General features: G+C 44.8%; 1 protein-coding gene across 5 annotated transcripts in view; it reads right to left on the reverse strand.

The window, feature by feature from the left end:
- The window catches only part of SPAG17 (sperm associated antigen 17), a 1,244,773-nt gene that overhangs the window by 310,871 nt on the left and 908,001 nt on the right, over nt 1–25,901 (reverse strand). For all 5 annotated transcript variants that reach the window (XM_078656351.1, XM_078656349.1, XM_078656348.1 and 2 more), the window contains 2 exons: nt 6,561–6,744; nt 5,740–5,963 (listed from right to left, as the gene is read on the reverse strand). In XM_078656351.1, the coding sequence (XP_078512477.1) occupies nt 5,740–5,963; nt 6,561–6,744 (408 nt within the window). The remainder of the gene's footprint in view (nt 1–5,739; nt 5,964–6,560; nt 6,745–25,901) is intronic.

A 25,901-nucleotide genomic window follows, 5' to 3' on the forward strand; every position in this document is an offset into this window, starting at 1 on the left:
GTTTTCCCCTATGGAGAGTGTGCGAGGGGATCCAGACGGCTGTAGTGAAAAGGAGAGGAAGTCCCGTAACTCAGCCACCCTTGCGCTCTGGAAAAAGAAGCCTAAAGTAGGCGATATTTCCTCGGTAGAAGGAGGATTCAAGCATAAGTTTGCTCGCTAGTTATTTTTTTTCCTTTATTTTTGTTTGTGTCCTGGTGCACTTCGGGTGTGGTGACTGTAAACCTTGTAAGAGACCATACAGTCCACTGACCGCTCTTTCCTTCTTTTTGAGCCTTCCAGGACGGCTGACACCAGACATGGGCGATGAAGAGGAGAGCGATAACAGGACAATTTACCCCAGATCTCAGCCACCTGACCATCTGTGCTGCTAAAATCCCACAATCACCGGACCATCCATACTGTGGACATCTACAGCCATAAAATACCTTGTAAAATTCTTTAATAAAATCTCACCATTCAACCAACACTCCGGCCTCCTAGTTTCCATTTCCGCCCATCCCTCCGACAGAGTGTTTAGTTGATTCCGGCATAGAGCGCATTTCCGTAGTCTCGTCTGCTGGTGATGATGCATCATGACGGTCTATCTAGAGTCGGGGGGATCCATTTGAAGGTCTTGCGAAGTATGCGGAGGGCGTTGAAGCATGTGGAGGACACGGCGTTGATGTGGCGGTTCCAGGTGTTGTCCCATGCAGAAGGGGTGGATCGGAAGATGAGGACTTCTGTTTATAATAGAACCAATGTGCACCGCGCCGACTTGCCATTCCCAAAGCATGTTGGTTCTGTACTCCGGAGAACTTAGGGCTAGAAGACGCTCCAGCCTCCAGCATCTCTTCCTGCCAAGATTTTTGTCCTCACCACATCCTCTGCACCTTGGGCCTGCATCTTTGGTGAGCTGCTCAAGGTTCACTTGGAACTCCTGTTCCTTTGGCCTGTGGGTCCTCGTGAGGGTCTTCTTTAGCTTCAGTGTGCTCCCTGCTTGCCCAGGACCTGCTCTGTCTCTCCTGCAAACGGGGAGTCCCTTGGACCTTGCTGGTCCCAACATTGCCCCATTATCATTTACCATGTCTGTTGCTGCCGCCAAGGCTAGTTGGTGCTCCCACCAAACCCCAAACCCCTGGATCTCGACTTCTTATGTGGTACAACTCATGAACAGCTCTTGCACACCATCACCTGGTGACAAGTTCACCGTCATCACTCCTGCATCTTCTGGCATCACTGGTCATTGCTCTTCCGTGCTACCTCTGAGTAGCATAGACTCTGTCCCCACTGCTTGCAGGTTCTTCTCTTCAAGAATTCACCCTTGGATTCCACCGTAGTTTTTCACCTTCTTCTCCAATGGCATGTTTCCTGAAGTCCTCCATTGTGGTCTACGGCAGTTTCCGACATCATTTTGCACCTATGCACCCGGCTTCCCTGGTGTCGGTATCCTGGTTCCTGAGGTATCCACGGGTGGGGTGACTCGCTAACCTTCCTTCTTTCACGAGACTTCTTCAGGGTCTGCTGGGAAGTGTCCTTCTTCTTGAAAACTGCAACCGTGACTTTCCTGTTCACTTGCATTGAGTACGTGGCTGTGTTTCCACTCTTCCCACAGACCCTGTGGGGCTCCTGGGTAATTACCTTGGGTAGTTTCTTGTGTCCCCAGCACTTCTGAGTTTCCTGATCCAAGTCCCAACTTTGGTCGCAGTTCACATTCCACTTGTTTAGTATATGGTTTGGTCTCCCCCTGGAGACCACTGTGTGTATGGGCTTACTTACCTGTTTACAATTGAAGTATTGTGTGTATTGTGTTGATATCTCCAGGTAGGAGATATACCAATGCGTTAGTGAGTGTGTATAATAAATAGAACTATTTTTAGGTCTCGCCTACGCAGCGCGAATGCGCTACATAGGCAAAAAGACCTTTGTCGATGCTTTGGCTTTTCAGCCAAAGACGTGCACGCGTTCCGTTGCCTTCAATGGCAACACGTGCACGTGTGGAGATTCACTTGCGGGAGCGAGTGCCGCCATATGGTAGCAATTATCGCTCCCGCAAGTGAATCGCGCCTCTCTCCCCCCTCCCCCTGCTGCCGCGAGAGGCGCGCACACGCCCTTGTGCTTGTTCAAGTATATCATGTCTGCAGATGCTTGGGCGACCACGTGCGTGCACATGCACATCGAGGAGCTAGTGAAGTCATTCCCTGGCTTGCAGCTGTGTGTTGTAGTGGAAGCAGTCACTGTTTTACAACTCTTCGAGAGCTGGCTTGGTACCACAGGCAGCGGGTGCTTGCGCCATCTGGTTCCTAAGAGGCAGCAGAAGTAGCAGAGTCTTCATCTCAGGGGCCGGGTTCTGCTGAGAAAGCAGCAAGCATGTTCAAGAAACATGTCTTGTTAAATATTGTGAAAGGCGGGCGCCACGTCGAGCGGAGAGGAGCGTTGAAGTCTCGGTGCAAGCAGTAGCACAGTCAGGTCTTTCAGCGATTTCTTTCATGTCGTATCACACAAGCCGATTTCTACTCCGTGTGTCAGAGACAGCTTGAAGGCAGTTGCGCTCAGCAGTACGTCCATCATGGTGTTCATGTGATCTGCATTCATGTCACCAGCAGGTGGCAGTCTTTGGACGGTTTCTGTGTCGCTGGGTAATTCAGCAATAGGAAAGGTTAAACGAGGTTCTGAAAAAGGAAATTGCAGTAGTTACATGTCACGATCTACTGCTTACTCCACAATGCTGAGTTTTTGTCGCTGTTCCAAAAGCATTTCAGCTACGTGTGATATAAAATGGTGGATTCTGGAAAGACCGATACACTGATGTTTATGGTGGGAGCTTTAAAATGCATACAATAAATAGTAGGAAAAAAACCTCCCTCTGCTCCTTTCTTGTAGCAACACATGCCTCTTCCCATGGATGTGTTTTCTGATCTGCATGTCTTATTTTTCAAAACCCAAACACTGAAACTCCAAGCCAAATGCCAGTGAGCTATAGAACGATTAACAGGTCCGCCTCGCTCTGCCTCAAAGCGGTGCCTCACACCGGACAACTAAGCAAACAAGCATTGGCATAGCCAATAGGTCTCGCCTTTGGGACCTTATAAGTGTTTAGCCATGCAATAGTTAATGTTGTTGCACCAAGGATATTATGCTGGATAACTAAACCCTTATAAGGTCCCAAAGGCGAGACCTATTGGCTATGCCAATGCTTGTTATAACTGCACTGTGTGTTTCTTTTTTGTTTAATCTACACTATAATATTAGTTCTGGTAAAACAAGCTGCTTTACACTCCTTCTGGACTAAGTGTGAAGGCCGCTCTCCAAAGCTAGCACTTGGATAGCTTTCTAAGGTTGTCTAAGACCATTAAAATCACCATAAGGGTTGCCTGGATTAGTGCAGGATGCTATACTTACGTAAGTGTGTACCATTCACTGAGCCAGCCTCCTACAGTGGGGCTCTCTTCAAGTTCCCCCCTCACTCTGGACACTGTGTCCTGTCCATACCACAGACTTTAGTTTTTTCTGAAGTTGTGCCCTCACTGTGGCCTCTAGATAATGTTTGGAGACAGGTCCCCACCGTTAGCCATAGGTCTTCTGTGGAGGTCTTGCTTCATCCTGGGCTCCAGATTTCACACAGAGGCGGGTGGCACAGCTCTGCCCGCACTCTGAACTCTTGGGTAGCTCAGTTCAGCAAAACACCAGTTTTTATTTGTGAAATCCATAAATTACTGACTCGATGTTGCTGGATTTTTACTTCTAAATCACTGAGCAAATAGTTATTTTGTCTTCAGGAACAAAGGATGACCTTCTAAAACTTTACACGTGCCCGTATTAATCTTCTGCAGCTCCACCCCAAGCAATCTTCAGGACGCCGCAGTCAAAGCGATGCCAAATACCCGGTCTGAAACCCACACATAAGGAGAGCGAACTCTGCTTTTGTAAAATATAAACAAATTCTCAAGTGCCACACATTTTGTGGGTTAACTAATAAGATATAAAAGTGTGCACCTTCCCAGCAGACACTTTCCTCTTCCAGGTATGGAATATGTAAGTAGCTCGCCTGTGAAACCTGCAAATAAGCCTTTAGTTATCTCTCCGTGAATCAGGACCATGAAGAAAGCAAGGCCTGCATCCTTTCACAATGGGCTTCAATGAAGCTCTCGACCGGCCATGAAGAACAGGACAAGGCTTGTGCTTCATGTTAAAGAACAGCTGGATCTGAGCACCTGGAGTTACTGGAAGGGTTGTCATATCTCAGCTGAAGGCCTAGGTTCAGCCTGCCCAGTCCCTTTTCTGCCCATGCTAAGCACAGTGTGAAGATACAGGACATAGACGTCATAAATGCATCTTCTAGGGGTCATTTGTTTCTAAGAGTCATTCTGAAAATCTTCATGCTTTCACTTTAGAAGGAAACTTCCCGAATTCTGGCACTTAAGGGCCAGATGTAGGTAAAGTCAGTTTTGTGAGTCCTTAATAGCGATTTTTACCGAATTACTATTAAGGACTCGCAAAATGGAATGAATGTAGGAATTGAAATAATAATTGTGATTCCTTAATATTCCTTAATTGCAAATCGCACATTGAGATTCGCAATCAAGGAATACCTTCCCATTCATTCCTATGGGCCAAGAGGCCCATAGGAATGAATGGGATTTGCGCACGCAATTTGCGAATAACCATGAGGTACTCGCAAATTGCGTGTGCATTTTAAAAAAAAAGCCAAAAAGTCATTTGTTAAAGGAAAAATTACCACCAACTTGAAGTTGGTGGTAATTTGCGATTCCTTAAGGCAATATCGCAATTTGCGATGCCTACGAGCATAGCATTTAGGGAATCGCAAATTGCGATTCTCTAAGGGGCATATGTATGAAGCCCATTTCCCGTTCGCAAACGGGCCAATTCTCAGAAAAAGATGTATCATCCCAAAAGGCCGTCTCAAAATAGGGAATTGCAAAATTTGCAATTCCTTATTCTGCAATGTAAAAAGTACACAAGTTGTACAATTTCTCCTTAAGAAATCACAAATTACCACCAAGTTGAAGTTGGTGGTAATTTACGATTTCTTTAAAAAAATAAACTTTTTTTGCATTTTTCAAAGTGCCATGGGGCGCACATACATGCCCTTGTATGCCACATGTGCACACATGAACATTTCAGGGGTGCAACTGGGTGTCCTTTTGACACCCTGGCAACCTTGAAATTGCATTCTCAATTTGCGATTCTTTAGGCCCATAGGAATATGTAGGATTCGCAAAATTATTTGCAAATCCTACATACATAGCGTTTTGCGATTCTCAAATAGCGATTCTCTAAAAATCGCTATTTGAGAATCGCAAATGTATCTTTTGATACATATGCCCCTAAATGCTTGCGCAAAATAAGGAATCACAATTTTTGGCATTCCTTATTTTGCAAGAGGGTAGTTGCCTACCTACATTGCACACAGCCAAATTACAATCGCAAGCACTGAAATTCTGCGAATTTCAGCATTTACAATTGCTTCCTACATCTGGCCCATAATTGTTAACGGAGTTTGAAATCCTTCCTCTTGTCCTTGCCTCCACCCTAGGCACAGCTACACTATCTTTTGAGCGGATGGTAATTCCAACTCAGTCGAGGTCTCACCCGAGCCTGAAGGCTCTGGTATTTTGAGATGGCACCTTCTGGCCAAGCTAAGATATGACAGCAGCTCTTTCATGAGTTGCCTCTCGGATCACAGCTTATGTGCCAACAAATGAAAGCTACCGCAATCGTTTTACGGCGAGACAAACCTACCGTCCCATTCACTGGGTCAGTCGACTTGAACCATAACACCGGTGGTGAGTCAAGCTTCTCGGCCCCGCGTGTCCCCACTTTCAGGCCTAAGGGGCTGGTGGTGATCCAAGTGCCAGGCTGGACCTGGGGCACGAGCATTACTGGGAGTTGCTGTGGTGGTACCGGAGGCTCTGACGCGTCAAGTTTCAGCAGGGGCACTGGGTTAGCCTTGTAGCTCACCTTTCCTGTAGAAGAACAGAGAAGAGAAAGAATGGTCAGCATGAAGAGAGGCTGCAGGAGGCGCGCTCGGAGATCTTCGTCCCTTCACCCTAACTATGATGACACAATGTAGGTATTGGACACCTCAGGCACTGCGACGCGGGCTAACGCTGGCCGACAACTCCATACACACTCACTACTTTATGTTAAACACTGAAACAAACATTTATCTAATAGCCCATGTTAGAGTGGACATATGTAATTTTTTACAACAAAAAATTAATTGAGAGGGAATGGCCTCATAAGTTTTCAGAACAAACATGTAAACAAATGTAACCTTGTATTCAAACCTGTTTGATCAGAGCGGCAAACTGGTTAGGTTTTCAAAATGTCCAATAAATATATTTATAACATTTATGTACAATAAACCAAACGCGTGGACCATGGAGCCCAGTAAAGGCTCCCGGGCTGCACCCAAGGTCCACAGATGACAAGACAGCTTCTGAGGTATGTTATGTTATGTTAAAAAAACGTATAAAGCGCATGGCTACCCCAACAACGGGGTGTCCCAGTTGAGAAAAGCTTTGAGTCTGAAGGCAGAACTTTCACCAGAGCCATTTTACCTTTCTTGGAGGGAGTCTCCGGTCGGTTATCGGACTGTTGCAGTTCGTTGGTATCTGGAGGTGGGGTGACCGTGCCCTGCGAGAGGCCGTCTTGAGTTCCTGGCACTGGTGGTGGGTTCTGGCCTGGAGGAAATACTGGGCCGGAGTCTGGGCTGTTACTCACTGAACCATCAGGAAAGAGAATCTAAAACAGAAGATTTAACATTAGAGTCTAAAGAGACGGTGCAGCAGCGATAGGATCCAGTCGAAAGCACTATCTGCTGGGGTAACCGCTCATGTGAGGCTCGCGCGCACTGTAGGTGCTCCACAGAAGCCACCAGTGACCCTTGACAACTGGCATCAAGTCACTACAATCAACAGTGTGGAAGTGATGTCACATGGGGCCAGATGTAGGTAGGCTTTTACCGGTCGGTAACGGCCGATTTCGGCCGTTACCGACCGGTAAATGGATTCTGAGATGTAGGGGGCAGAATCGGTAAATTTACCGATCGGTAAATTTACCGATCGGTAAATTACCGAATCGGTATTTTTACCGATTCGGTAAATATGATATGTAGGTGGGACTCTTCTGAGTCCCACAAGCCTGACAGAATCGGTATTTTACCATCAAATTCAATTTGATGGTAAAATACCGATTCCGGTGTGCATGCACATGTGTGCATGCACACCTGTGCCACATGACAGGCAGACCTGCCCTTAGGGCAGGTATGCCTGCCACATGGCACCCGAACCTGTTTTGGGGGTGCTAGAGGGTGTCAAAGTGACACCCCCTGCACCCTTGTGAAATTCGGTATTTACCGATTCGGTAAATACCAACCGGTAATGCCCATTCATTCCTATGGGCTTCAAAGCCCATAGGAATGAATGGGCATTACCGGTCGGTATTTACCGAATCGGTAAATACCGATTCGGTAAAAAAACATCTGGATTGTCCTACATCTCCCCCTTTCATATTTACCGACTCTTAAATACCGAATCGGTAAAATTCGGTATTTAAGAGTCGGTAAATATTATTTACCTACATCTAGCCCTAAGTCCTCAACCTCTGATGGCATCACAGGACACAATGTGTATTTGTTAATGCAAATCTGTCAGAGACCAAGAGTGCTGCACACCGATGGGGCAGTTGGCAGAAAATTGCCATTCTCCTAATAACATGACAAGACAATATGGATTTCATTAAAGACATGGAGGCTGACAATATGCATGTTTCTTTTAATGCTAACTCCAATCAGACACTTAGAAGCAATGCATCATGAAACAAACAGTTCTGGAATGGAATCTTCCAGATGTACCATAGTCATGGACATAGAATATCCTGCCTCTTTTAAATGCAAAGTAATACTGTAATTCTTCTTTTGTAGCTTTTCTTTTTTTTGTACACATTCCAAATGGAGAAAAACGGGAACTTAATGGAGGGGTTATGGAATGAATTCTTTCTGACTGTCTTCCTTCCAGTCTGAGCAGTGTTGTGAAGCGAACCAGTTAATTTGATGTATCTGAAATAAGAAAAAGTGTGAATGTCCTGTTGTCATGTAGGAGTGAGAGAACGTAACAGTGAATAACATGATGTATGAAACGGAGTAACAATTCGAAGGAGAATATAAGTTGTATTATAAGCAATGCTTTGAATAAAGGTTGTATATAAACAGGGCACCTCGATTGTTCCGCAAATCATTTAACAACCATGGGATGGGGAGGGTGGGATAATGTTTGCCTCTGTGTCTTTAATGAAATCCAAATTCTCTTGTCATGTTATTAGGAGAATCACAATTTCATTACAAGGCCGGAGGCTACCATTATGCATGTTGGCAGTTTAGTAACACCACATCTGACATATGTTCAAATGGTTTACAATAGTGTTTTGCAAAAGTGTTATAATTTGACCAGTCAGCGGCTTTAAGAATGTCATCTATTTTACCACCTTTCCAGAAGGAATTACTAGCCATAGAGCCTCTTATTGAGTGTGCCTGAAATATCTTGAGGTCAATACCAGCTAGTTGCATTGCACATTTAACCCTTCTTACAATAGAGACTGAAGTTATGGGTTTAAAAGATTTCACAAAGGAGATAAGTAATTGATTGACAGCAATCGCACGATGTTCACTCATTCTCGAATCATAATCTTTCATGCAATCTACCACACATAGTTTTCTGCATGCGTCAAACTTTGGATAGAAAATTGTTTCCAACATAGTTTTAGTTCTTCTTATAATCTTGAAATTGACGCCAAAGGCATCATATAGTCTATTACTTACTTCTAGTGCTTTAACATCTGATACTCTACGGCAGGAAATTAATCAGAGAAGAGACGCAAGTTTATTGAAAAGTCTCTTCCTATCGAGATATCTATTCTGAAGCTGTTCATGAATAAGTCTAGCAATAGTTTAACATTCTATAGGGTCTCATATTTAGGTTTAGGGGGTATCCTTAGTCGGATACTTTTCATAATTCTGCATATTATGGCATTTTTACCTATGGTCCTGCCGTTTGTTAGTGCCTGGCCTGCTGAAATATCTGATATGTAGCAATTCATTGATCTGTGAGTAAGCCCTCTCTCATATTGTTCAACTAAAACATTTGCTACGTGTACGATCGGAGCCTCCATGGAATGCAGGTTCCTCTCCAGGCACCCGTGTACCTATGTTCTCCAGATGCCATTGGATCTATAGTGGGTGCCAGGAGCCCATGACTCTCAGAGGAGTATAGCAGCTTCTCTCGAAAGATCTGTGATTTCACTGGATCTCCTGTCACTTTCCAGGCAAGAAGGTTTAAAGTCCCTGTCTGGACTTGGGGATGTTCCCTTCCGTCTATGTCCCTTAAAAGGCCTGCCGCAGCTGGAAGTAGAAAGGGTATCTCGCAGGCTAACTCCAAGTTCATCGGAAACCACACCTGGGAGGGCCAGAAAGGGGTTATTAGTACTAAGGAGCATTGGTCTTGACTTTTTAGAGGACTCTCTAGATCATTGCAAAGGGGGGAAAGGTGTATGCTTGAATTCCTTTCCAGGGCTGGAGAAAAGAATTGACTGCTTGAGCGCCAAAGTCTGGAATCCAGCTAAAATACTTCTCCAGTTGGAATGTCAGTCTACTTGTGAAAAGATCTATTTCCAGAGGGCCCCAGAGCTGATTTAGAGCTCTGAAGGCTTCCACGTTGTGTTTACAGTCACTGTGGTCTAGGAGGAATCTCGAATTCCAATCTGCAGTGAAGTTTCTTTTTCCCAGTTAGCATTCTGCTTTCAGGGCTATCTTGTGTTCTAGACCAAACATCCAGAGACCTTTGGGTAGATTCGATAGGTCTGAGGATTTTGTATCCCCTACGTGACTTATGTATGCCACAGCTGATATGTTGTCCATTTTAAGTATAACCGATCTGCCTTGAAGGGGATTGTTTAAAGCTCATCAGAGCGTACAGGCCTGCTTTCAATTCTAGATAGTTTATGTGGTGTGAGCTCTCTGTATAGGACCATAAACCTCCCGTGCTCTGATTCTGTAAATAGGCTCCCCGGCCATGAAGGCTCGCATCTGACTCCAGGATGAAATCTGGGGAACTCCCGAAAATAGCTTTGCCATTCCAGATTCTCTAACCACCAGTTCAGTTCTGATTTGGCTTTGTGATGAACAAGTTACTTACCTTCGGTAACGCATTATCTAACTGCAGATTCCGTACCTTTGAATTTCCCAGGCATCAGGCTGGATCTGGAAACTTTTGCTGAGCAATACCCCTTGCACGTGGCGTTAGGTGGCTCCATTCGGCTCCGCGTGACATCATTGGCATAGGTAGCATCAGGTATGATGCCGCGGTACTTATATAGGCGCCATCCAGGTGCACAGATGTCAGTGCTTTTCGTACTTTCCACTCCAGAAGCACAGAGCCATGAAGAAACTGACGTAGTTGTGTGAAAAACTAGGGCCCTGAAGAGGGGAACAACCCTAGTCTACTATATCAGTCTTCAAAGCGGGGAGGCATGGGTGGGGCGTTAAGGAATCTGGAGCTAGAGTCTCTACCAGATAATGCATTACCGAAGGTAAGTAACGTGTCCATCTGATAGAGACGTCTAGCTGCAGATGCCTTACCTTTGAATCAGATACCCAAGCCATACCTTCCCGGAGGTGGGTTGCGGACTCACATCCTAGACTAAGAAGTCTTTCAGGACTGAATGGGTAAAATGTCCGTCCCTGCACAATTGACCATCAAGGCAGTAATGTTTTGCGAACGTGTGCAAAGAAGCCCATGTCACTGCTTGACCGATGTCTTGGACTGGGACACCCCGAACCAAGGCCATAGTAGCAGCCTTTCCCCTGTTAGAATGGGCCATTAATCCCTCACGGGGCTGCTCCTTTGCCAAGGCATAAAAGATTTTAATGCAGAGAATGACCCAGTGAGAGATGATCCTCTTCTGCGCTGCTCTTCCCTTCTTTGCTCTCACATACCACAAAGAGTTGGTCATCCACCGGAACTCCTTTTTGCGGTCAAGGTAGAATGACAACGCTCTTTTTGGGTCTAGACGGTGAAGACGCTCTTCCTTCTTAGTGGGATGTGGGAATGCAAAGAAGGTGGCCAAAGTGATGGACTGAGCCAGATGGAATGGGGTCACTACCTTTGGCAAAAAAGATGCCCTGGCGCAGAGCACCACCTTGTCCGGAAAGGACATAAGATAAGGAGGCAAGCTGGATAATGCCTGCAACTCACTCACCCTTCGGGCACATGAAATCTCCACAAAGAAGGCTGTTTTGATGGGCAACAGCCGGAGGGGACAATTGTGTAAAGGCTCAAAGGGAGCACACATCAGGTAGGTGAGGACCAAATCAAGGTCCCACTGCAGCATAATAAACGGTGGGTGGAAATAATTGAGCCAGACCCATTAGAAATCTATTTAGAATAGGAGACTTGAAGAGAGAGGGCTGGGCCGGCAGCCTCAAGAAAGCAGACTGAGCAGAAAGGTAACCCTTGAGAGTTCCCTAGGCAGAGCCCTGCTGGGCAAGGGTTCGAATGAATAAAAGGACAGCAGAAAGAGGAGCAGAAAGAGGGTCAATGGAACTTTCTGTACAGTGTAATAAGAATTTCTGCCAACGGCAGCCGTATACCGACCTAGTGGAGGGCCGTCTGGCTGCCAGAATAACGTTACAGCCTTGGGGAGGAAGGTCAAAAGCCATCAACTGCCGCCGCTCAATCTCCACGCATGGAGGCGCAGAGTTGACAGGTTCGGTGGAGAACCTTCCCCTGTTGCTGCAACATGAAGATCCTCCTGAAGGGGCAGCCTGATGTGAGGATCGATGCTCATACTCAGAAGCTCTTGATACCAGACTCTCCTTGCCCAGTCTGGCGCCACAAGGATGACTTGGGCCCAGTCGCTCCTGATCTTCTTCAGAACCCTGGTTAGGAATGGTATGGGCAGAAAGGCGTACAACATTCCTAAGCTCCACTCGTGACGAAAAGCGTAGCCGAGCGAGAGCCGCCTTGGAAACTCCAGTGTACAGTACTGCTGACACTGTGCGTTCTCTCCGGAGGCAAACAAATCTAACCAAGGTTCTGCCCACTGCTGAAAGAGACCTTGCGACACCTTCGTCTGGAGACACCATTCGTGATGCACCAGGCATCGACAGCAGAGTTAGTCCGCCTGGCATTCAGAGAGCTTGCCAGGTGTTGAACCACCAGGGTTACAACCAGCTGTTCAAGCCAAGTCCAGAGATGCAGAGCCTCTCGACACAGGGCCCATGACCTCACCCCTCCCTGCTTGTTGCGGTAGCACACAGTGGTGGTGTTGTCCATGAACACCTGCACTAGCTTCCCCTTGACAGAGGGAAGAAATGTGTTCAATGCCAACCGATTTGCTCGGAGCTACAATACATTTATGTGGAGCTCCGAATACTCCGGAGACTAGTGTCCCCTGATCTCCACCTCTCCCAGATGGCTGCCCCATCCCAGAAGTGACGCATCTGTCACCACTGTGTGATCTGGTTGGAGAATGGAGAGGCATCTGGCGTTGACCCAATCGTGGTTCGTTAATCACCACTGCATATCTTGCGCAGTTCCTTCTGAGATCTGAACCATGTCAGAAAGGAAAGGTAGAGAATAGCCCTCCTGGAAACTCTGCAGACCCGCTTGTCTGATGTTATGGATCTCCAGTGGGGGGAGATGATGACAAATTCTCCCACCAACTGGATTAGTGTGCTCCTGCAGAATCAGCCCATGAGTGCTTGGAGGCTGCGGCTAGTGGGCGCAGTGTGAAAGATGACTTCCGGCTTCCATTCCGAGATTGGAATGCACCTCGTCCATGCCCAAGCACGGCTTGGGCACTCTGTGCTGGACAGTGGCTGGAATAGGGCTGATGTGGCTGGAAACCCCTTCCATTGCCACGAAAGGCGTGAATGGAAGACTGGCCACGATGAGAGGAGGAAAGGCCCAAGGATCTGGCCTAAGCACGAGAGTCCTTGAACTTGACCGGAGCCAAGTCTGCCTTTTCCCCAAAAAGGCGGGTTCCATCAAAGGCACATAAATGACCCTGCACCCGAGAGCAACATTTACTTTCACGTACATATGTCCTAGTGATGGAGCAAGATTTCGCATATTACGCGACTTACTTGAATTCAAGAACCTCAAATAACTTTATTCATGTAATCCAACCTGTCCGTCTTACTAATTTCCCTTTATTTTGATATTTGGGGTGTCCTAGTGATTCTTGCCTATGTGTTTACTAACTCAATAACCCTTGTTCCTAAAAATGGCCGCTGCTTGGCGGGTTTTTCTTCTGCGCATGCGTTAGTCACACTCACGTGACGTGACGCACTTGCAGTTTTGGTGGGTGTCTTTGCGCTTGCGCACTTGCTTCTAAAATGGCTGTCTGTGTACTCACATGGTGAAGCTTGCGCGAATGGTTTTATGTTGTTGTCTGTTTGCACTAATCATTCACGCAATAGTATATTATACAGTAAGGGGTATAGAGTAGATATTCATGGTATACAGTGAATTCATTTATTTCTATGTTCTAATTTGTTTTCGCTTACTTTTCATGTACCACGATATTGAGGGTTGATGGGATGCACGGGACTCCATATTGAAGTACACTAATGCGCATGACAGACTTCGGCCAGTGACATTGAACGACTGCCAACCAGAGGTGGCAGCCAAGATGTGCCTGGGAAGATGCACCTTCACCCAGCCGAAGAAGTCAAAATGTTCTACATTTGAAACATTTGTATTCTTTCTTTGTATTCTGTAGAATAGGTCATGGGAACCCCAAAATCAATAGGCGGTTCCAGAAATGTAAATTTAGGCTTGTAGAAGTTTGTTCTGATTGGTGTGCTGACCTATCCTACTTGGGGACCATTCGAAATTGGGGATTCTGACACTTGCAACATTTGGGGGGTTGTACACTGACCCAAAAACAGTATATCTAGCCTAGGTTTAGCTAGACAAATTGTCCGACTTGTCCGAATAGCTGACCTGTCACCGACCCAACGCACTCAATAGGTGACTGAATACAGAGCGCTGCAGAGCACTCTGTCCGAAACTGACCATAGACGCAAAGGTTTTACTAAACCTTAAGTGCTGGCGGAGCACTTTGCTGGGGAGTTCGCTTACCCAATCGGGGTTATGGCCGATAGCTGCAGAGAGGGTGGAGCGCAGGCGTTGCTTCCAAACTGCGGGTGCTGGTCGAGCCTTGGTGGTCCTGTCCTGATCCTAATCTGGTTTTCCTGTCCTGTCCTGGGGTGTCCATTCTGCACCTGCTGTCCCATTGATGACTGTCCTTCCTTGGTGTTTTTTCCTGTCCTTGACTGATCCGTGGCCAGGGTTGGTCTTCACACCATTCCCGGTAAATATATAGTGCTGAAACTCTATACTGCACTTTCTATTTTCTGTCTTTTGCCTTAATAAAGACATACTCTTGCGCATAATTGATTTTCCATGCTTTCGCAAAACTACTGAAAGAAAGCTCATACGTTCTTGCCGTTTTCTAGCATGTTCCTATGATTACCCTTCCTTTTAGTACAATTCTTCATACCGTTTATGAAAATATAGATGTGGTTTATAATTTTCTCTTCTCTAATTGATCGAAGTGAGGTTTTTTTAGAAATATAGCGTGTTCCAATTTTTCCCCTCCTATAGATGTATAGGATTTCCCAAATTATTACCCAAACCTTGGAGTATTTCCCCATAGTAATATTCTAGTACATGCATTTGCCCAATTTTAGTTACACTTCCTTAAGTTCTATTCCTGAAATCTGTTTAGTTTATCTCCTGTCCTTTTCCTATAGACTTATAAATGGTTGCCTTACTTTTCTTCCTTTATGGTTACGTGCTGTTCGTTATTTTGATTGTTGACTGCCTTTTGGTAGTAAATTGTATGCTCTCCGAATCTGAATTCTAGATAAACTTTTAAAACTTTCCAGTAGTCTGTGGTCATTTTAATGAAAATATAAAAGTATATGTTGGTATTTTGGTTGTCTGCCTTTCTTTTACAGCTAGCTCTCTGATCCATTGTGGTCATAGGTACCCGTAACGGTGGATTGGTAAGTCGGGCACACGGGGAATAAATTAGGAAGGAACCAGGGTTACTGGTAGTAGAGTGTAAGGTCACCCGATTAATGTATATGATAAATAGAAATTAGTATATGGGCCTGGTACGTGTATGGTGAAATTATTGGCCGGGTGACCTTCGATCTCTATCAGTAATTTTCTGGTAGCAGAGCTATGGTTAGGGACTAGTTAAAGTTAGGTAGGACTAGTTAAGAAAGCTAGATAGGTTGGATGCTGCTAACATTTTATTGCTGCTAAAAGGGTGAACATTTTTGTGACTTGATCAATCACGTGAAATGTTTTGCTTTGGAAATTATGAAATGGTTTAAATTGTTTTTCTTATTGTTATATTGATTCATGTATTAACCCACTCGTTAGTAATTGTTTAGTGTTTGTCTGGAATCCCCGGGGAATTGAATAGCGGGTGGAAAGAGAATCCACGCCGTGGTGAGGTCAGTGGCTCGAGGAAAGTTAGTGCAGGTTAGGCAGAACTGGAAGCACTAATTAGGGTTTTTCTAAATGTATGTTTGAATAAATGATAGCAACAAGTTCCCTGGCAAAACTTCTATTGTGAGATAACCTAGTAAGGGTCACACCGGAAGGAGTAGCAGGTTCGTCGAAGCTTGAGCGACAGCTAAGGGGTTCGCTAGTGAAACGTTGGACTTAGTATATATCCCGAAAAGAAGTGGATGAGTCAAAGGAGTAGCAGGTTCCCTAAGGCTTGAGTGAAGGGTAGGCGGAAGAGATCTATCCGTAGTGTGTGAAAAGTAGACAGAAGAGGTTTACTTGCAGTAAAACGTAATCTTTCTTTCTAGACACTCGAGTACAGTGGCGAATGTGTAATCGTTGTTTAATAACAAAAGCACTTGCACTTTAAGAGAGAAATTAAGTTTCCGTTACCTTGTGAGGGAGGGAGTCAGTTGCAGAGCTGCTCTGACGTCACTCTGTGCCGCGCTGGTATTGGTCGAAACAGCGGGTGTGTAGCGGAGCTGAAATTGTAAAGGAGGGGTGAATGCCGAAGCGTGAGAACCTGTCTCGCGAAAGGCCGCGCACCCATTGGTCGAGATTATTTGAAACCGTGCATTTGATTGGTTGCACGAAAATAAAGGAGGCTTTTGGATTGGGAGTGATTTGTAAACAAAGTTGCTCCTAGAAATCGTATGTGGCACACGTATAGACCGAATACTAGACCTGATCCACGACATTTAGGGTTTGAAAACGATCAGTGTAAAGGGCATAACACTAGCATCATGTTTGGAAATAAGAGAAAATTGTCCCTTGTAAATAAAGTGAAGAATTATTTCAAAAAGGACAGACCGATTAAAACTAGAGAAGGTGTTGTCATTCCGTCACCTAATACTCCTGCATCTTTCATGATGTTTGATAAAGGGTACCATTCGTGCGTATGGTTGGAAAATTGGGCGGAATACACAAAAGATGACGGAATTTTGGCTTTTCCGTTAGAAGGTACATTTAATGGCAGGATTTTATTTAATTTGAGAACCCGAATGAATGATTTACATCCCAGACCTAGATTAACGCAGTACGAAGCATTAAAGGAATGGGAGATCGAAGCTTTTGAGAGAGACAAGCCCCGAATGGATAAGGGGTTAACAAAGTGGTATCCAAAATTGAAACAAGAGACCCGTGATAAAAAGATGAAACAGTGGAGGCAGAATATGATTGTGGAAGGACTGTTTCCAATGATGCCAATGGGTGGTCCTTCGGGAGAGAAAAAGACAGAAAAATGCAAACATTGGGTGCCCCTTGGGGAGTCGGATGATGAATTATTAGATGACATGTTTATGAAAAGTCCGCCTCCTTATAATGAAGGACCCAGGTCCTCTAGTTTAGGGGATACCTCCCAACGTCCCCCGTGTCAGGAAGGGAGTGGATCTGGAAACCCAAGAGATAGCTGTCAAATACCTTCCTATAGTGAGGGCTTAGGACTTATGGGTGCCAGAGACACCTGTCTAAGACCTCCATTTAGTGGAGAATCAAGATATTCAGGCGAAAGAGACTTTGGGTCAAGACCTCCTTATGAGGAAGGACCGAGAGCCTTAAACACAGGAAGCTGTTTCCCAAAGCCTAATTATGGTGAAGGACCTAGTATGACGCATCCAACAGCCCCAACATTGACTCCGCAAATAGTACCTGAAATAAGCTTGGAAAGAATGCTGCAGGAAAAAGAGCGAGAGGCTCTAGCCAAACAGAGAACCGAAATAATTCAGAAACTCTCCCAGTTAAATACAAGCCCCGAAGCCTTGACTATTCCCGTAACTATTGGACCAGTTGTTCCGTTATACAGGGATAGACAAGGGAGTCCACAAGCCCCAATTATTACCCCAAATATAGTACAGCCCCGAAGAGAGCCCTTAATTGTAGATGATCAGACAAGTGAATGTGAGTCTGAGGTTTCACTAATGGATTTGCCCATCCGGGATGCAGGGAAAAGAATGCAGAAAAGACATAATCCTTTCAATACCAGAGAGATTCAAATGGAATCGACTTCGGGTACTAAGAGTGTCACGTTAGTGACTCCTGAAGAGATTGAACGATGGAGTCGAGAATTAGAAAGACAGACACCTCAGTCGAAACCTTTAGACATCTACAAAATGAAAATAGAAATGGAAGAACTGATGGCAGGAAATGTAGATTTAGACAGATTAAATACCTATTCTGAAGAAGAGCTACTGTTTATCGGCAAGAGTTTTACCCGGAATACCAGAGTGCTCCATGAGAAATTAACCGACACTGCAGCTAGTATGGGAATAGATATTTCAAAATCAAAGCCATTACAAAAACCCTATAGAGCTGATTTTTCAGACAAAGATCTGGAAAATATGAATGTGTCAGGGAAGAAGGCGCAGGTCAAAGAATTATTGACTGTGTTGCAAAAATGGGGAGACGTAGAAAAATGGAAAGCCAGGTGGGCGAAGAAAAAGGATGAGGCTAGATCCAAACAGACGTCTTCCGAGTTCGTTCTAAAGGAAGCTGACAAGCCAGAGCAGTTATATCCTATGCGTGAAGTGCCAGGTGGAAAATAGGTGCACGTTCCATGGTCCAGACAGGATATTGTGTCCTTTACCAATGACTTTCCTAAATTACGAGAAAAGCCTGTGGACTGGTACAGGCAGGTGGAAAGGTTTGTAAAGGTGCAAAAGTGCCTGTGGAAAGACCTGGATGGGTTTTTAGACATAGTGGTTCCTGTGGATTTATGGACCGAATGCAAGGTTGCCGTTGATTGGCCTAATAAAAATATTCCAGGGACCCTGTTACTGGTGCTCCCTCGGATGAGGTGATGAGGAAATATGACCAGGTCATGTTACACCTAAAGAAAAAGGTGCCTGCAAAAGAAACTGATTGGACCAAAATAGACAGAACCACGCAGGAAAGGGACGAGACTGTGCACTCTTTTTATGAAAGACTGTTACAGGTGTGTAAAACATACAGTGGTATAGATAACATCGAGATGAAGGATATGACCCACTTCATTTACAGGTTTGTAAATGGTTTAAGACCCGAAATTTGCCAGTGGATCAAAGACAATAAAATTTGTTGGCAGTCTAAGAAGATGGATGAGGTTTTACGATATGCAAAGTACTGTGAGGATGAAATGGCAGATAAACGAAAGGCTCTGAAAGAGAAAGTTATGTGGGCACAGGTAAAGTTGGCAGAACAACAGGAAAAACAATTGAATAAAATGAATAAAAATTCCCCAAATCAAGGCTCAGGGGGTGAAGGGAAGCCCAGAGGGAAAATGAGCAAAGAAGAAGCTAAAAAGAAATTTCCCTGTCACCAGTGCGGAGAAATCGGGCACTGGAGAGACGAATGTCCATATTTACAGCATGATAATACCCAAACTACTGATTTAACTCCACAGACGCAGAATGAGAAACCAAGAAAGACCCAGCATCAGGTAAAGGCAAGTCAATTGCCCCGAGCACCTAAACCGAATTATAAAGGGAAAACACCACAGGGTGATGATATAGAAATCTGGGGAGGCAATGAGGATAGAAATGCAGCAACTTCGCAGTTTCTGTTGAATGACACTTTTTTCTGTGACGATCAATACTGACGGGGCCTGAGAGGGGAGAACGAGGAGTGCGTACTTGGCGCCTCCTTGCCGGTAGACCTGTCAGGGCCATACATTGAAGGAAAGGTTGACGGAAATGATGTCACCTTTTTGTTGGACACTGGTGCTACCCGTTCTACTGTGAGAACAGCGGACGTTCCAAACCTACCCCTCTCGGGAGAAGCAATCCAAATAGTGGGTGTATCTAATCAGTTGATTAGTACCCCAGTTACTGAGCCCATGGAGATCACTATAGGGAATTTCAAAGAAATGCATAGATTTGTAGTTTGTGATACCAGTCCAGTAAATTTACTGGGACGTGATTTGTTGTGCAAAATGAACTGTGCCATCTTTTGCACACCAAAAGGAGTCGAAATTCAAACCCCAGACGAGGATGGCATATACAAATTAATGTTAATCAGACCAGACTCAGAAATTAAACAAATGACTATACAAGACTTACCCAAAGAACTCCAAAAGACAGTGAAGCCAGAAGTATGGGACTTTACTGGAAAGGACGTAGGTTTAATGGCAAATGTAGACCCAATCAAAATAGCCATGAAAGAAAATGCAGTTTACCCTAATACCAAGCCATACAAAATGAGTGCAGAAGTGAGAGCAGGAGTTGCCATTGAAATAAAAAGATTGCTAGAAGCAAACATCATACAAGAAGTGATGAGTAGCCCATGTAACTCACCCATAATTGGAATTAAGAAACCTAGTGGCAAGTACAGGGTAGTGCAAGACCTGAGGAAGGTAAACAAAATTGTCGTTCCTTGCTGTCCTATTGTTCCAAACCCAGCAGTGATTCTGTATCAGATCCCCTGGGATGCTGAGTGGTTCACTGTGATTGACTTGTGTCACGCATTATTTTCGATCCCATTGCATCCAGACAGCACATTTATTTTCTCATTTGCTTTCGACAGTCACGTGTTCGTTTGGAATCGCGTCCCTCAAGGGTATACAGAAAGCCCCTCGATCTTTAATCAGATTTTGAAAAAGTGCCTTGAATCCCTAGTTTTACAGGGAAAATCTGTTTTGGTGCAATACATAGACGACCTCTTGGTGGCGTCTAAGAGTCAAAAAGACTGTGTTGTTGACACCATTGCCCTACTGAACCATTTGGGTGAAGGAAGACAAAGTATCTCCTGATAAATTGCAGTTCTGTACAAAGTCAGTAAAATATCTGGGGCACCAGATAGAAAAAGGCATCAGAAAAGTCACCTCAGAGAGAGTCAGAATAATCCGGAACATGCAGTTACCCCGAACTCAGAAAGAAGTTAGAATGTTCCTTGGAGTTGTAGGTTACTGCAGGCAATGGATTGTGGGATTTGCAGTCCTGGCAAAGCCTTTGATAAAAATAACCAAAAAAGGAGCAAAGGACCCCGTGGAATGGGATGATGAAAGCTTGACATCATTTACTAAGTTACGAGAATGTCTGTGTACAGCTCCTGCTTTAGGGATGCCTGATTATTCCAAAGAGTTTTCACTGTTTTGTGATACACGAGACAATTGTGCATTATCGGTCCTAACCCAAGCCCATGGTTTGACTAGACGTCCAGTGGCATATTTTTCTGCCACTTTAGATCCAGTGGCTGCTGGATTACCTGGATGTCTGAAAGCTGTAGCTGCAACTTGCACAAGTCTTGAGCAAAGCGAGTCCATTGTCATGGGACATCCTGTAACTGTGTATGTTCCACATGCAGTTGTAATCCTACTGACCAGAACAAAAACCAAATATCTCACACCTAGTCGGCTGACTAAGTACGAGAGGATTCTTGTAGGTGCTGCAAATGTAGTCATTACTCGGTGTAACATATTGAATCAAGCAACATTGTTGCCTGAGTCACTGATTGCAGAAGGAAAGGGAGAGGTCTAGCATGATTGCATTGACCTAACAGAGTTCAGTACTAAACCACGCCCAGACATCAAGGAAGTACCCCTGCCCGTAGAAGATAGCGAGTTGTTTGTGGATGGCTCATGTCTGAGACACGAACTTGTAGGCCTGAGTGCTGCTTATGCTGTAGTCACGGTAAAAGGTACTGTAGAAGCATCCTGTTTATTTGGAGTGAAGTCTGCACAAGTAGCCAAATTGGTTGCATTGACAAGGGCCTGTAAAATTGGGAAGAACAAAAGAATAACAGTATATACTGACAGTCAATACTGTTTTGGGGTTGTGCATGACTTCGGCCAATTGTGGCTACAGAGAGAGTTCCTGACTTCTTCAGGTACTCCTATCAGAAATGGGAAAGTTGTACAAGAACTACTGGATGCAATCCAGTTACCAAAAGAATTGGCAGTGGTCAAGTGTGCTGCTCACAAATCTGGCACTGATCATGTGACAGTGGGAAATAGATATGCTGATGAAGTGGCCCAACATTGTGCCAGACATCGAATGTCTGTAAACATCAAATTGGGGGGGTATGGAAACAGCTGCCAACTTATGGTGTTTGAGGATGTGCCTACTTGGGAAGAATTGAGAGACTGGCAACATGCTGCGCCAGCAAAAGAAAAGGAAAAATGGAGAAAGTTTGGTTGTCGACAGAGAAGTGAGGATGGTATCATTGTGGGCCCTGATGGTATGCCTGTGTTGCCTAGATGCCTACTTGCTTCTATGGCCAGACTGATACATGGAAATACACATGTTGGTAGGGATGCCATGGTTCGTGTTTTTCAACAAACATGGTACAACCCGAAGTTCAGGAAGGTAGCAGAGTCGCTCTGCCAGAGGTGTTTGACGTGTCAGCAGCATAACGCTGGGAAAAGAACAGTAGTCGAATTGGGGAAAATTGGAAAATCGGGAGGTCCCTTTGTAAGGGTACAGGTAGACTTCATCACGCTGCCCCTTTGTAAAGGAATGAGATACGTCCTTGTTATTGTCTGCCTGTTTTCGAAATGGGTGGAAGCCTACCCAGCCAAAAAGAATGATGCATTGACTGTAGCCAAGTTATTACTACGAGAGCTGATACCTAGGTACGGGGTTCCAGTCACAATTGAATCAGATAGAGGTGGGCATTCCAGAATGAGGTAATCGATCAGCTCTGTAAAGCATTCAAGATTACACAAAAGCTGCACTGTGCATATCGTCCAGAGGCTTCTGGAGTAGTGGAACAAATAAATGGCACCATCAAATCAAGATTAGGGAAGATGTGTGGATCAACTGGTATGAACTGGATAGATGCTTTGCCTCTTGTTCTGATGGGAATCCGAAGTATTCCAGACCGGAAAACAGGCCTGAGCCCCCATGAAATCCTGATGGGAAGAGTGATGAGACAGGCATGGGTACCAGGATACAAACTGTTAAGCATTTCTGATGATTTGGTACTTGAATACTGCAAGCAACTAGGTGACCAAGTAAATGTAAATTGTAAATTGATACTTGTATAGCGCACTACTCACCCGCAAGGGTCTCAAGGCGCTTGTACGAATACCGCTGTGGAACCCATCCTGGCTTTCCCTGTGAGGTGTCCACTCCTGGGCACCCCCAAGGTGGAGGCCAGGCATCCTTAGCATTGTGGGGGCCGTTGTGGAGATTAAGCAAGCTATTGCCCAGAGTTGCAGAGTGGGACTCCATGATTGGAATAGGCACCGAGGCGAGAATTATCAGGTCCGTGGAATTTTGAGCCCAAGACCCGCCGAGGCGGGGAATTGAACCCTGGTCCTGGGCTAGACCTCTGCATCAGGGTCTGCCGCTCTAACCATTGAGCCACACTTCTCCACTGCGTTCAAGTGCGTTCTATCTCTCGCCAGATTGGGGAGGACGCCGTCGCCAATCCAACAACTCCAGTCCATAAATTGGTTCCAGGCGACTGGGTTGTAATCAAGAAGCATACTCGTTCAGATTGCCTTGCACCGAAGTGGGGACAACAACGCCAAGTGATACTGGTGACCACAACAGCGGCGATGTGTGCTGGCGTCCCGAAGTGGATCCATGCCAGCCATACCAAGAAGGTAATAAGAGACGAAAAGAAGACTGACGCTGAAGGTTGCCCAGCTGAGGAGTCTCCAGACGTAGGTTCCGAAGTAGCTGATGAAGAACAACCGAGCACCAGTCAAGATAGTGGAGTAGTGTGGCTCACTGGTTAGAGGTGGCAGACCTGGGAGCAGAAGTCGGCCCGGGACCAGGGTTCAATTCCCGACGCGGCAGGGTCGTGGACTTGGGTCAGCGGACTCAATAATTCTCGCTTCGGTGCTTACTCTAATCAGGGGTTCCACTCGGCAACTCTGGGCATTAGCTTGCCTAATCTCCACAACGGCCCCATCAATTCCGGGGATGCCTGGCTCCACCTTGGGGACTCCCAGCAGGGATCATCCCACAGGGAAAGCCAGGACGGGTTCCCCAGAGTTATACAGCGCCAGGAAACCTATGGACGGGTAGCAGTGCGCTTTACAAGCTCAAATACATTTACATTTAGATTTACAAGATGAGTGGATACCCGTAATCGACCTGACCTAAGACCCAATCAGAACAAGAAGTCAAACCTACGCAGACAGAGTGGAATAGTGAGGACGAGACAGGAATAGGAGAAGACCCTCAGATTATTCAGATTCACGTCAAATCTGAGGAAGAAGAAGATCAAACAGGGACAGAGCAAGTAATCGATACACCTCCACAAACTCCTGAGATTGAAAAGGAACAGACAGAAATTAGGGCGAAAGTTCAAGCAGAAGAAAATCAAAGGTTCGAAGTGCTTGAACAGGACCAGATAGACTTAGAAGAACGTGTTCAGGACACAGTAAAAGAAAAACCCAAAAGCCAAATCCAGTATACACCTGACAAGGCCAGCTTAGTAACCAGGCAGAAGAAATTGAAGTAAGACCTGGGAGTAGTCAGACAGGAAGGGAAGAGATAGAAGAAGAAGTGCCACAAACAAATGAGAATAAAAGAACATTAGAAGAAAGCCAAAATACAGGGCCGGCTAAATGACTCAAGTAAAAGAAACATATCGAACCAAGATATATTAAGAGACTGAGACTGAGACTAAAAACAGTAGAAGAAAAACTTGAGGAAAGAAGGAGAAGTTCTCGTATAGCAGAGCAAGCGGGAGAAAGATCCAAAAGAAGAAGTGACTGAATAAAAAGACTAAACGAAAAATATCAGGATCCTGAATGGACTTATTTGATATTGGAGGAATTTGAGGATCTTGATATAACTGACGAAAGTGACGAAGAACAGACAGTTGATCAGTCTGCCGAAGAAGACGAACCAACCTGAAATTTCTCAGTGTAAGCTACCTGTGCAAAGTTACAAAGAGGGGTTGAGAAACTTCTTCTGAGCAGAAATGTCTGATTCAAATGTGAATGGAAGGCCTAGACGTAATTGTTGTAAGACATGCTGCAAAGTATGTATATGTAGTGTAGCTATAGTATTAATATTATGGATAGGACTAACAGTTTTTATTCCTTATATAGTGAGCAAAAACACTAATATTGACCCTACACAGACTGTGACAAAAGACACTGAAGAACTGACAACACGAAGTGTAGAAAGACGTGAGAAAACACTTAGCCTCAGACAAACAAAACAAGACTCAGAAGCATCAGATGAGGAAGAACTACATTATCACGGAATTAAGAACCAGACTCATTTAAATGTATTCGCTAACCTTTTAGTACATTACGTAGAAACTATGGAAATAGAAGACTGCTATGTCTGCATGAAGCTACCTACTTCTGTAGCTGAAGGCGTGACTTATCATCACCTGCCCTTGACTTATGGAATTTCCTGTAGTATTTTAGCTAGCTTATTTTACAAAAGAGGACTATTACAGTACTACTACTCAAACTCTGACGTGATATTTTCTGAACTCCCTATACGTGGAAATCTGAATCCTGTACATACTAAAAGTGACGTTAAACGTTATATGGGAGAATACTTCCTGACTATAGGTACCATAGACTTAAATGAAGCACACAGGGATAACTTGACCTGTTCATTACATGAACAAGAATTTTTTTTTGTAAATATGGCAGAGAAAAGAAGGGAAAGTTTCCAAAGAAAAGCAAATGACAAAAGACAGAAAACTACTAAATGGGCTGAAAACATGGAAAGCACCTCAAATGGTGGGAGTGGTCCTGCTTTGTTGCTGGATTTCGAGAGAAAAGGGAAACTGTGTCTTCACCGCGAAAAGACTAGTTATTATAATAACATTTTCATTGGTTCCAGTCAATGTGAGCACAATTACAAGGTAATTGGAGGTTGGGGTTTCAAAAATGGGTCAGAACCTGTGTTTCCCGGAATTTATTATATATGTGGAAACAAGGCTTATTTCAAATTGCCGGATCACTGGTATGGAAGCTGCTATTTTGGCATTGTCTTCCCGAAAATATACCATGTGAATGAAATTTTTGGAAGCAATGAAGACGCTAATGGCTTAGTGCGTAGTAAAAGAGAAAGCGTAGGTGAAATAATGGGTAGTATTTTTAGTGCACTGATACCTGGAGTGGGAGTAGTTCTGAACACACACAGAATTTGCAAATTGTCTACAGTAGTGGATCGGTTAGCTACTGACACTGCTAGTGGATTTCTGATGGTCAATACCGAAATGGTTGCGATCAGATCTATGGTTTTACAGAACAGACTTGCGCTTGACACCTTATTAGCAAAAGAGGGCGGAGTCTGCCGGATGTTGAAAGCGCAACATTGTTGCACTTACATACCGGATAAAAGTGTACAAATTAAAAAATATGTGAAGAACATTACAAATTTGGAAAAAGAACTCAAACCACTGGAGGTTGATAGTGCCTGG

Source organism: Lissotriton helveticus, chromosome 8 (assembly GCF_964261635.1).
Source record: "Lissotriton helveticus chromosome 8, aLisHel1.1, whole genome shotgun sequence".
Taxonomy (NCBI): domain Eukaryota; kingdom Metazoa; phylum Chordata; class Amphibia; order Caudata; family Salamandridae; genus Lissotriton; species Lissotriton helveticus.